The 11,625-nt window shown below is 48.8% G+C and overlaps 1 protein-coding gene across 1 annotated transcript; it reads left to right on the top strand.

Annotated features, from left to right (window-relative positions):
* Positions 1-501: 501 nt before the first annotated feature.
* On the top strand, positions 502-4,451 carry mtx1a (metaxin 1a; the record flags this gene model as incomplete). Its single annotated transcript, XM_046041823.1, is given in 5 exon segments — positions 502-594; positions 678-860; positions 2,000-2,076; positions 2,170-2,327; positions 4,047-4,451. Coding segments are annotated over 5 exon segments (732 nt in total), but the record flags the coding sequence as incomplete, so codon positions are not given.
* Between the last annotated feature and the right edge of the window lie 7,174 nt (positions 4,452-11,625).

Here is an 11,625-nt window from a genome sequence, read left to right as displayed (position 1 = left end):
CTAGCATTAACTAGGGGGGTCCTAGCCTTAACTTGGGGGGGTCCTAGCCTTAACTAGGGGGGTCCTAGCCTTAACTAGGGGGGTCCTAGCATTAACTAGGGGGGTCCTAGCCTTAACTTGGGGGGTCCTAGCCTTAACTAGGGGGGTCCTAGCCTTAACTTGGGGGGGGGGTCCTAGCCTTAACTAGGGGGTCCTAGCTTTAACTAGGGGGTCCTAGCCTTAACTTGGGGGGGGGGTCCTAGCCTTAACTAGGGGGGTCCTAGCCTTAACTTGGGGGGGGGTCCTAGCCTTAACTAGGGGGGTCCTAGCCTTAACTTGGGGGGGGGGGTCCTAGCCTTAACTTGGGGGGTCAGACCCCCGTAATTGGACCCATGCACGTCTGCAGGGCGATGCATCTGATGATACATCGTGTGCATGCATGCAGACATTCATCTGCGTCAGTGAAGGAAGCTGCAGCAGCTGTTTTCTCCCTCAGCAGATGATCTGATCTGTGTTTTTCAGAAATACAACGCTGACTACGATCTGTCGGCGAAGGAGGGCGCCGACAGCCTGGCCTTCATCTCTCTGATGGAGGAGAAGCTCAAACCTGCTCTGGTGAGAAACGCGAGACTCTTTCCTCTTCAGCAACATGTTAAATGCTCAAACGGGAACAGAGTACAGGTTTGTGTCTGTCGTAGATCTACTCGCTCTGGATCGAGCCGAAGAACTACGTGGACGTGACGCGCCGCTGGTACGCGGAGCACATGCCCTTCCCTCTGAACTTCTTCCTGCCCGGGCGAATGCAAAGCAGGCAGCTGGAGAAACTGCGACTGCAGCGAGGAAACGAGAGCCTGGAGGCCGGAGAGGAGCTGGAGAAAGAGGTGAGGACGTTATGATGCAACACGAACCTGCAGTGTGAGACCGCAGCTGTCGTTCAGACCTGAAACCACCCGGTCTGAGGAGCTCGTCTCCGTCTGAGGTTTAACTTTCTGCGTCAGAACATGTTTCCAGTTTGTACAGATAAATAGTTTCCATGTGTTCAGGCTGGAAGAACGGAAAACTTTCCTCTCTGTTGGAAAACTGCTGCTGTGAAACGATCCATCCACTTTGGAAAGAGGTCAGAGGTCGGGCAGCGTTCAGGGGAACGTCGTGAAAGAGCAGTTTGTTCCTGTCAGCGTGTCAGAAGCTCGACTGCATGTGTGTTCTGAAATGTTTCCGTCAGTGCTGACTTTGTTTCAGAGACTCCGTTAGAATCATCAATCCATCGTTCATGAGACGAGGTTTCTGTGGCTCCCTGACGATGGATCTTTGTGGTGACCTCTGACCTTTCCTTTTCCGATAAATCCTCCAGCGGACCGACCTTTAGTCCCCGACGAGGTCTTTCCGAAACCAGCAGCAGGGCTCGCACCGGAGGCTGTGGCGTGAGCCCCTCGTGGCTCGTCTGCCCGTCGTTATTTCTGCCTGCTGTGTCTCCAAACGCTGCCGGCTGGAAAACGTGTCGCATTACTACGACAACCGGCGGCGACCGTCAGCAGTGAACCTGCACATTTTGTTTTGATACGTTCTGTGAAAATGAAGTTGATGCAAAGTTTATTTGTTGTAGTAAAGTCACACAGTAAAATAAACGGAAATAGATTTGTGGCCCGTCCTCCATCACTGGCCCGAAGGCCCGACTCGATCCTGGACCGGCGGGATGAATCCAGGAGGGGCCGCTAAGGCCTGGACCCCGAGCGTTCTCTCCAGAGGATAAAACCTCTCAGGTTTTCTGTGAATAATCTCGGTTCCCACCAGATCAACACTAATTTAACAAAATAATCTAAACTCTAACTTTATTTTTCAACCTGGACTTTGTTTTGTGTGATTTATGTTATTAAGTTTAACTGCTGAACCGTCTGGGTCGACTTCGCTCTTTAGAGGCCCAGATGAACTGGTTTCTGGGAGCTGCGGGGGACCAGGCACTGATTCTGGGTCCTGGTCTATGGCGAGCTTCATATTTGCAGCCCTGCTCTCTGTGTTTCAGTTGTTCCGTGATGCCGCAGAGTGTATGAACCTGCTGTCCCAGCGCCTCGGCTCACACAAGTTCTTCTTCGGGGACTCGTAAGTAGATCCAGACCCTCCGTCAAATGTGTGGAGCTTCTCCAAACAGTCAGGGTTCTTGTTGGTTGATCGTCTGTGTGTCTGCCTCTGCAGGCCTTCGTCTCTGGACGCCTACGTGTTCGGTCACTTGGCGCCCATCCTGAAGTCCAAACTGCCCAACGGGAAACTGCAGCAGCACCTGAAGTCCCTCGACAACCTGAGCAGCTTCTGCACCAACGTCCTGCTGCTCTACTTCCCCAGAGACGGCAGAGGTGAGCCCACAAACCCAGACCAGGGGCAGCAGGTTGCTGTGATCCACCGAGATCCCAGGGTTCGTGTTCCTTGTGTCCTCAGACATCACACAAACCTCTGCAGCTGAACGCACGTTAATCAGGAGAGTGTGTGAAGATTTGGGCTCGGCGATATTACGATATTAGATGATTTCTTTTCAGAGACATCGTTGGTACCGTGCTGTTACATTAAAGTTCCCCGGCTGCTCCGCCTCAGCTCTCTGGGATTTACGGAGGTTGCTGAAGAACAGAACGTGCTGCTAGCTGCTGGTATCTAATTAGCTCATTTAGCCCGGTGGTCGTAGCTGACTCCGCCCAGACTGGGAGCTCCGAGCCAATATTATGTAGCTGCAGTACCTGAGGCTGCGGTTTCAGGCCCCCCGCAATCCTGGACCGTAGTTCTTTTGCAGCAGCGCCATCTAGTGGAGCGGTGGTGGTAATGCACAGCAACACGAAGGAGTTGCCAGTAAATAACGACAACATGATGCAGATTTGTTAAACATATGAATTGATGCTTTGTCAGGTCTGTCAGCAGGACAACAACTTTTAAAATGTTTGTTTTCTGAATGGAGTTTGGTTCCATCAGGGCTATGCTATGCTAACCTGTTCACAGTAAAGTACAACAACAGCTGGAATAAAGTTACAGACACATGTTTTCTGAACTCACCAGGTAGTTCAACCTCCTCGCTTTCTTTTCTCCAAGTAATGTCCAGTTTTATCCGTTTTTTATATAAATATGAAGTCGTAGCCTGACAGAGCTAACGACGCTAACAACAACAACAGTGGAACCAGATGTGCACAGAAGCTGCTGAGAAGCTCCAGTGAAGATAAATCAACGTTGAAATCCCAAAAACTAAAGTAAAAAGCTAATTTAATAAAAGCAGTTAACTCTGAGCTCCTCCCGCGAGTAAACGGCGTAGCTGTCAGAGCAGAATCCGACCGACTACGGGTGTTTATTTGTCCGAAAGCTGCAGCGCTGCTCCCCGAACACGTCCCCGTTCTTTAGCAGCTCTCCGCCGGCCAGCGGATTGTCATGACACCGCTCGCCTGGTCCTCTCCAAACAACTCTCCGAAGCCGCCAGTGACATGGAAAAATTTGAACTCACGCGAACCAGCCTCTTTATTTGAAGCTTTGGCCGTGTTTAACGTGAACATCTGACATCGTAACAACACATCATAAGTCAAAATGTGGAAAAGCATAATAGGTGTCCTTTAAACTTCACGCTACGTTAGGATCAATCTGACCGAAAGCTTTCAGCCGCAGCTCACAGCGGGTTCTGATTAGCGTCGTTAGTAAAGAGGCTAACACGTGGCTCGGGTTATTTCCCTGTTCTAAATTTTATTTATATAGCGCCAAATCACAACAACAGTTATCTCACAGTGCTTTTCATAAAGAGCAGGTCTAGACCGAACTCTGTGATGCTATTTACAGAAGCCCAACAGTTCCCACCAAGAGCAGCACTAGGAGACAGAGGCAAGGAAAAACTTCCTTTAAGTTCAGTGAGACACAACTGCTGTCACGCGTTCTTTAGAGCATCAGTTAACTTTAGATATTTGCTCACAGATGATGAAGTCCTCCCAGTTTCTGACCGTATTCCACTTGCGGATCGATGCATCAAGTTATTCCTCTGTGAAGAATAGGGAACATGTGCACGTAAGGCACACTTGTCCAACCGTGTCCACGTCCTCCGTGTTTTTCAGAGAGCTCCAGTCAGAAGACGTCCTCCCAGCCCGAAGGCGGAGACTTCGACCACGTCCCCAACAAGCGCAGGAAGCAGCTGCTGTCTGCTCTGGTGGCTCTGGGCGCCATGCTGAGCTACGCCCTCCTGACCGGCATGGTGTCCATCCAGCACGTCCAGCAGGAGGCGGCGCCGCGCCTGCAGACCATCGGATCCCAGGAGGAGGACGAGGGAGACGGCTGAGGAGGTGCAGGTTAAAACCAGCGGCATCATGGGACTTTATGGAGTGAAAATGCTGAGGATCCAGATGTTAGCTGTGTCTCACTGAAGAGTTCTTCCCGTCAACGAAGACGCATCCAGGCGCCGTTCAGCAGACAGGAAGTGGCTGTCAGGGCTGGTTCCTGTAAATAAATGAATTAAAAGATAATTCTGGATGTTTTTGTGACTTCTGTTTAACTGTTGTTCATTTTTTTTAAACAAAATGTTCTTTCACGGATCAGTTTTCTCCTTTAAATACATGAATGATCTTTTATTTTGTGTTGAAGAGCTGATGAATGATCACATGACAGAATAAATCTATAGATCAAATAACTGTTGTTTTATTTTCTAGAAGCTTTTGTTTCGTCTGACGGTTCCTGTCAAATATAAAAAGCAGGAAGTTCACCGCCGGCTGGAATCGTTACCATAGTGACCTGGTAAACCCGCCTGCACGTCCTTGGGCAAGACATTGAAGCCCAAACTGCTTCAGTGTAAGAATGAGTTTCTGATCGCTCCTTAGCTTCTGACCACAGACTGTTCAACAGAAGTGGGCGTAGCCGCCATGACATCCCCCGTTGGTTGAGAGTCCGTTACCGCCAGCAAGATCCGTTCTGCACATGTGCAAAAGTGGTTCTGTCAGTCAAAGAAGGTCACCACAAATCTGCCTTCAAAATGATCCAACTAAATCTTTCATATCGAGCTACCAGTTTTTTTTAATCACTGGAGATGAAACTGTTCACTATGATGTAATAGGAATAAAAACTACGGAAGCCCTAAGCGGCCATGGATCCATATCTTTATTTTACTCCATTTTCTTGTGATCCCGAGAAAACTAAACCGTAGTTTAACACAGGGGTTGGCAAGAACGTTTCTTAATGGGAATTTCAAGGTGGTTTTCATGTCACATTACAAAGGTACATTAGTCGTAGTCTTAAGATTGTGAGTTTGATCCTCATGGAAAACCAATTTAAAAAAAATCTTTGTCAAATTCCTCTTCAACAAAGTTGTTATGAAGATGACTGATTCTCATGCTCACAATTAATCACGTGCTGGAGTGCGTGCATCCCGGTGATTGGTCCACATTCATTAACCTATGGACTTTTAATTTCCCATCATTCCCAGGCAGAGGAAATTCATCCACTTCTCATTCAGGGGAATCTGAGTTTATCAAGTTTAAAGGCTCTTTCAGAACCTTTGAAATAGCCGTCAGGAAATGTGTGATTGGATTCCCCTGATTCTCTTCACAATAACTTTGTTGAACAGAATGATTAAAAAACACACAAAAAGAAGAATTAAAAAACTCGGCAAAGAACGGGGTCAAACCTGCAACCCTTGGGATGCAAGTCCTGCGTTCTACCAGCTAAGCTAAATACCGACTCAGCAAATCATCACAAAAATTATCGTAAAGAAACGCACCTGTGTTCAGCTACGGTTCGTTATCTCGAGATCATGAGATAATTATCTCGTTATCACGGGAAAACTGTGTAAAATAAAAATATGAATTGATGGCCGCTTACTGCTTCCGTAAAAAACCTTATTCAACAGTACATTTTTAATTGACAACACTCTAACAATGTAGCAACAGAAAGGAGGCTAACACTAGCTGCTAACAGCTGTAGGGTTAGCCGGTCAACATGCATACATTCGCGGACTTAGGTTTAGGCTCACGCCCCTGTGGTGGATACGGTTGGGGTAAGGTGCGTTGGGTAGCTGTCAACGCCTTTTATACTAACGTAGCTAGCTACCTACCTAGCTAGCTACTAGCGCTTCCAGTCTAGACAGGGCGTCTCATTCAGACGCTGAAGGGTACGTTTTGCATCAAACAACGCTTTGTCAGCCTTTCTGAAAGCGTCACTATTTGACGCCCTGAGATGAGAATAGACAACAACACACGAATAATTATGAAAAGGCACATTTGTGGTGACCTTTGGCAGACAGGACCACTTTTGTGCATGTGCAGACCGGATCTTGCTAGTGGTACGGATTTGGCTCTGACAGGCTGTTTGGCTGTCGCCATCTTGGTTTTTTGGAACCGGATGTGACCATATTTGGAAGAGAGGGAGGAGCTAGCTAGCTTGGTTAGCAAGGTGCATCTGTGGTTCACGTTAGCTGTGATATTAGCTGGGATGCTAATTTTGGCTAGCGATAAACAGGCTTAAAACTAAACGTACTTGAGCAGCCGACTCCTGATAGAGAGCCGAAGTCACTCACTTCTGCTTCCGGCCCATGGGACCTTATTTCGGAAAAAATATGTTCGGTAGTCAACGGCGAGAGACGACTTATTTCTTGATCCTGTTTGAACTGAGCCCTGAATCACACACAATTTTTGTTGATTTAAACAATAATTTTGTCCGTCAAGAAAGTCGCAGTTTGTGGTAAAACAGTAAAGTTACATGTCGTTTTGTGTGAAAACCGTTCAATGAGCTACATCTCTCGTCTCGCACAGTATACGTACGTCACCAACACGTTAGCGTGGTAATGCTAAGCTAACGTTCATTGCTTGGTTGCTGCTAGCTAGATAACTTAAATCTCACGTGATGTGTTTGATCCAGCGTCTCTCCGTCCTTTTATCACATCATCCTCTCATGTAATCTCTTTGACGTTAGCTTCAAGTTACGATACGCGACTTTTGGCTTTGTGCTCTTTGTAATTATGTATTTTCAGTCTGACACTTCAACAGTTTTACATCAAAATGCGACTTTCTTGTCTTTTAAATGTATATTTTAAATTGACCATCATCATGAGCGTAGTTCAGAGCACAATTCAAACGGGACCAAAAAATTAGTTGTCTCTTGCCGTTGGCTACCAAACATATTTTTCAGAAATAAAGTCCCATGGTGGTCCACCGGAGGGGCGGGGCTTATGCTCTTTATAAGCTTTTTCAAAGGCGCTGGTTAAATGTACACAGAGAAGTGGATCTGAGTCGCCTCCATCCTTGTTGCCATGGTAGCGACCTGTCAGTCACCTTGTAGCCCCGCCCTAAAGCCTCCCCTGCTTCCTGGTCTCTGTTCCTCTAAATGGGACCATAATTTACTAAATGAACATCATGCTGTGTTGAAGAAGACTTGAAACTAGCGACTGAGACCATAAACTCATCAGGAAAGTGTTTACTGAGGGAATAAATCAGCTGACAAGTAGAAACATTTTCTCACAGACTTCTAAACAATCACACTTCTTTCTATCAGATATTTTATAATAGTGTCTGTTGGTATTAATCTTAATATTTTCCTGAAAACATGTTTTAAGCTATGATATACCACCACACCACGAGGGATGTGGCCCCCGCTGCGGCAGGTGTCCCTTATTTTTCTGTATTGAAGGTGCAGAGGCTCCAGGTTCCCCTTGTCAGTCACTCTCAGCTCAGTAAACACTTTGCCTGCTTTCATCTTTCTAATTAAATGTGTGTGTAATTTTAAAACAAGTGAACTTTTATTTACCCAGCAAAGAGTCAAAGCAGAGCTTCTTCATCTCCTCCTGGGGGGGGTATTTATCCTGCTGGGGTCACACTGCCAAACCTCTGACCCCACAGTCATCAAGTTACCACCACATAACTGGTGCTGCTGCAGCAGAGGGGGGAGGGGTAGCAAGCTCGTGTGTTTTCTCTCCTCAGATGTAAGTTAAAGAGTAAATGTGACTCTGAGTCAGTTCTGAGCTGCAACAACGACACGACAAGAAACCTACAAACACGTTCAGTTGGATGGAAACTCTGCCCCCCCTCCTGCCCAGAGTCTCCGCCCGCCCTGACCGGGTCTGGACCCCGGGGACGTACAGCTGCACATGACGCCACCACACAGGAATCCGGCCCTGGCTCCTGAACTGCTGCTGTCGGGGCTTTAATGAGCTGATCTGGAAGCAGTTTGTGGAGCCGAGCTCTCGGAGCAGCTCTCGCTCTTTGTGTCTCGACTCGCTCCAGCAGAGGAGGCGGGCGGAGGCGGAGCTTCCTCCCTCCCCTCACCTGCTGTTAAACGCAGGTTTCCATGGCCACGCTCCAGCCTCAGAAACAAACAGCGAGCGTGCAGAGACGCCGCGCTCTGTTCCACTGAGTTCATCTCTGAGGATTTTACAAACACCGCCTTGGATCTGTTCCCCACAAACACTCCCAGTTTACATTTGCACTGAGTTAACCGACCAGACTACACCCAGCTCACTGTTATGTCTGGGTGTAGCCTGTCCGGGCCCCAGGGGGCCCCACAAGCCCCTGCTTCACTGCGTTCAGGCCTCCAGCAGAAAACCTAAAAGCTAACACGAAGCGTCAGAAAGACGTCGTGCAGCTCAGACTCCACCTGCTGTCGCCTCCTGCCAGCAGCAGTGAAGGTGAACCAAACGCACCCGTGGGGTCTTTGTCCTGAGGGGGGACCCAGTTTAAGGCTGAATCCCAGTCTGTACACTCACCGGGATCATGCCTCAGAGTCCTGGAGTTCACGAGCATGGCTTCGGGCCGTCCCAGGTGTGTCAGGGAATTACCCACAGTTCATAGCGTTGTGACGGGGTTACCAGAGGAAGCCTGGAAGGAGCAGCCACCAGAAGAGAAGTTTAAAGTCAGAGCGTGAAGCTGTTTTGATGAAAGCGAGCTCTCGTCTCTGCAGGATCCTGGAACACGTTCAGATCAGACCGGTTCAGGGTGCGGATAGGGTCTGGGCCTCGCGTCCTCGCGGTCACCCTGCAGGGAGTGGCGGTCTCACAGTCTGGCTCTGGACCCTCTGTTGGACTGCTGGGGGACTGAAAGGGGGTCCAGAACAAAAGCTGAAAGGATGCCAGAGAGACTGGGAGCCGGCTCCTGACCCCTGACCCCTGATCCCTGACAGACAGAGCAGCTGGTTCCTGCTGACTCTATTATTATTCCCAGGATGCCCTCGTCAGAAACTGGACCTGAAGCGGATTACCTGCTTACGCTGGCACCTGTCACAGGTGAACGCTGGCTGCATATATGAAAGCTGGAAAAGCAGCGACTGTTTGACTTGGTTTGAGTTTTCATGTCCAAACCCTGCAGCCTTCCAGCACCTGTTTCGTTTCATTCATCAGGATCCCCAGAAACAGCTGATCTTCCTGCGGTCCGCGCAAGACAATAACAACAACCAAACACAAACACGCCACAGAACCCAGATCTTTCAGTAACAATACAAAACAAACGGGAGAAGGTCGACGTCCTGCGCAGGACGTCTGTGAGCCACGGCTTCTTCATCACACTTGGACTCCAGCTGCTTTAATATCTGAGCTCAAACAGCTGTTTATGGAGGACTGTGGGAATTTAGCGGCTGCCATCTTTTCATGAAATCAAGCCCAGAGACGCTTTAACAGAATAAACAGCTGATATCTGAGCCACAGCCTGCTGCTTTATTCTCAGCAGTTTCTGTTCTTCTTCTTGTTCATGAGGAATTTCTAGTTTTAATATTTAATATGTAGTAAATGTTCCTCACAGACTCGTTACTGCTGTTAATAAATGAATAATGACCGAGTCAGAATTAATAAATAAATACATTAATAATCTGAACGTGTTGTTGTTCCTCTGAACCTGATCAATAAAGTAATAAAGACACGTTTACGTCACACTCTCTCTCCGCTCGCGCGCTTTATGCTAATGTCTCCGCCGCGCGCACGAGCCGCTCGGAGAGGTGAGCGCGCGCCAGCGGCAGTTTCCAGCTGCGCTCGCGACCTCGCTGGTTTGTCCTCCGGTCGGTCCGTCGGTTCTCTCTCCGGCTCCGGTTCTTCTGCTCTGGACTGTGTCGGTCTGGATCCGGTTGGTTCTCCCGGTTCTCCTCCTGCGGACCGGAACTCTCCGCGGCTCAAAGTTCGGTTTACTCGGTTCTGCTTCGGACCTGGTTCTCGTCCATCTGCCGCCTTCTCCCTGTAAAGCTTGTAGACCCGGTCCTGTGGGGTCGGCAAACCTTTTCGGCCCGGTTTCCTCGGTAACCGTTCAGACATGGGTTGGAGTTTTCCGGTTCTGCTCTCAGTCCTCTGCGTCCGACTCACGGCGGGGGTACCGGACGGTCCGGACGTTCAAGGTAAGCTCACCTGGCGAGTTTTAATGAACCTGGTTCTGCTGCTTTATACTCCCTCCAGAAACCTGATGGTTTCAGGGGTCTGATGAAAAGTCCGGGTCCCGCAGGTCCTGCAGGTCCGGTTCGTGCAGGTCAGTGTCCCGGTTGAGAGATGAAAGGCTGCCCAGAACCAGGTGTGTCTGCAGCTCTCAGGTGTCCCGGTTTGAAGAGAACTGGACCTTTGTGTTCACCAGAACCAGAACTCCTCCATCTCCTCTGTCCTCATCTCCTTCATCTCCTCCTCTTTCTTTATCTCCTTCTTTCCTTCCCTATTCCCTCGCTTTATTCTTCCTTCTTTCCTTCCTTCCTTCCCTTTCTTTCTTCCTCCCTGACTTTATTCTTCCCTCCTTCCTTCCTTCCTCCCCTATTCCCTTTCTCTCTTCCTCCCTTCCTCCCTTTTTTCTCTCTCCCTTCCTTCCTTCCTTCCCTCCTTCATTTCCTAACCCCTTCCTTTCTCCCTTCCTTCCTTCCATCCCTATTCCCTTCCTCCCTTCCTCCGTTTTTTGTTTCTTCCTTACTTTCTCCCTTCCATCCTTTCCTAGTTCCTTCCTTTCACCCTTGCTTCCTTTCTCCCTTCCTTCCTTCCCTCCTTCATTTCCTAACCCCTTCCTTCCTTCCTTCCTTCCTTCCTTCCTTCCCTATTCCCTTTCTCTCTTCCTCCCTTTTTTCTCCCTCCCTTCCTTCCTTCCTTCCCTCCTTGATTTCCTAACCCCTTCCTTTCTCCCTTCCTCCCTTCCTTCCTTTTTTATTTCTTCCTTACTTTCTCCCTTCCGTCCTTACTTTCCTTGTCCCTTCCTTTCTCCCTTCCTTCCTTCCCTCCTTCATTTCCTAACCCCTTCCTTCCTTCCTTCCTTCCCTATTCCCTTTCTCTCTTCCTCCCTTCCTCCCTTTTTTCTCCCTTCATTCCTTCCTTCCTTCCCTCCTTCATTTCCTAACCCCTTCCTTTCTCCCTTCCTCCCTTTTTTGTTTCTTCCTTACTTTCTCCCTTCCGTCCTTCCTTTCCTTGTCCCTTCCTTTCTCCCTTCCTTCCTTCCTTCCTTCTTTTCTTTCCCCCTTCCTTCCTTCCTTCCTTCCCTATTCCCTTTCTCTCTTCCTCCCTTCCTCCCTTTTTTCTCCCTTCATTCCTTCCTTCCTTCCCTCCTTCATTTCCTAACCCCTTCCTTTCTCCCTTCCTCCTTCCCTCCTTCATTTCCTAACCCCTTCCTTCCTTCCTTCCCTATTCCCTTTCTCTCTTCCTCCCTTCCTCCCTTTTTTCTCCCTTCATTCCTTCCTTCCTTCCCTCCTTCATTTCCTAACCCCTTCCTT

Source organism: Micropterus dolomieu, unplaced genomic scaffold, assembly GCF_021292245.1.
Source record: "Micropterus dolomieu isolate WLL.071019.BEF.003 ecotype Adirondacks unplaced genomic scaffold, ASM2129224v1 contig_8968, whole genome shotgun sequence".
Taxonomy (NCBI): domain Eukaryota; kingdom Metazoa; phylum Chordata; class Actinopteri; order Centrarchiformes; family Centrarchidae; genus Micropterus; species Micropterus dolomieu.
The sequence above is the reverse complement of the archived record's forward strand: the minus strand, read 5'-3'. Positions and strand labels throughout refer to the sequence as shown.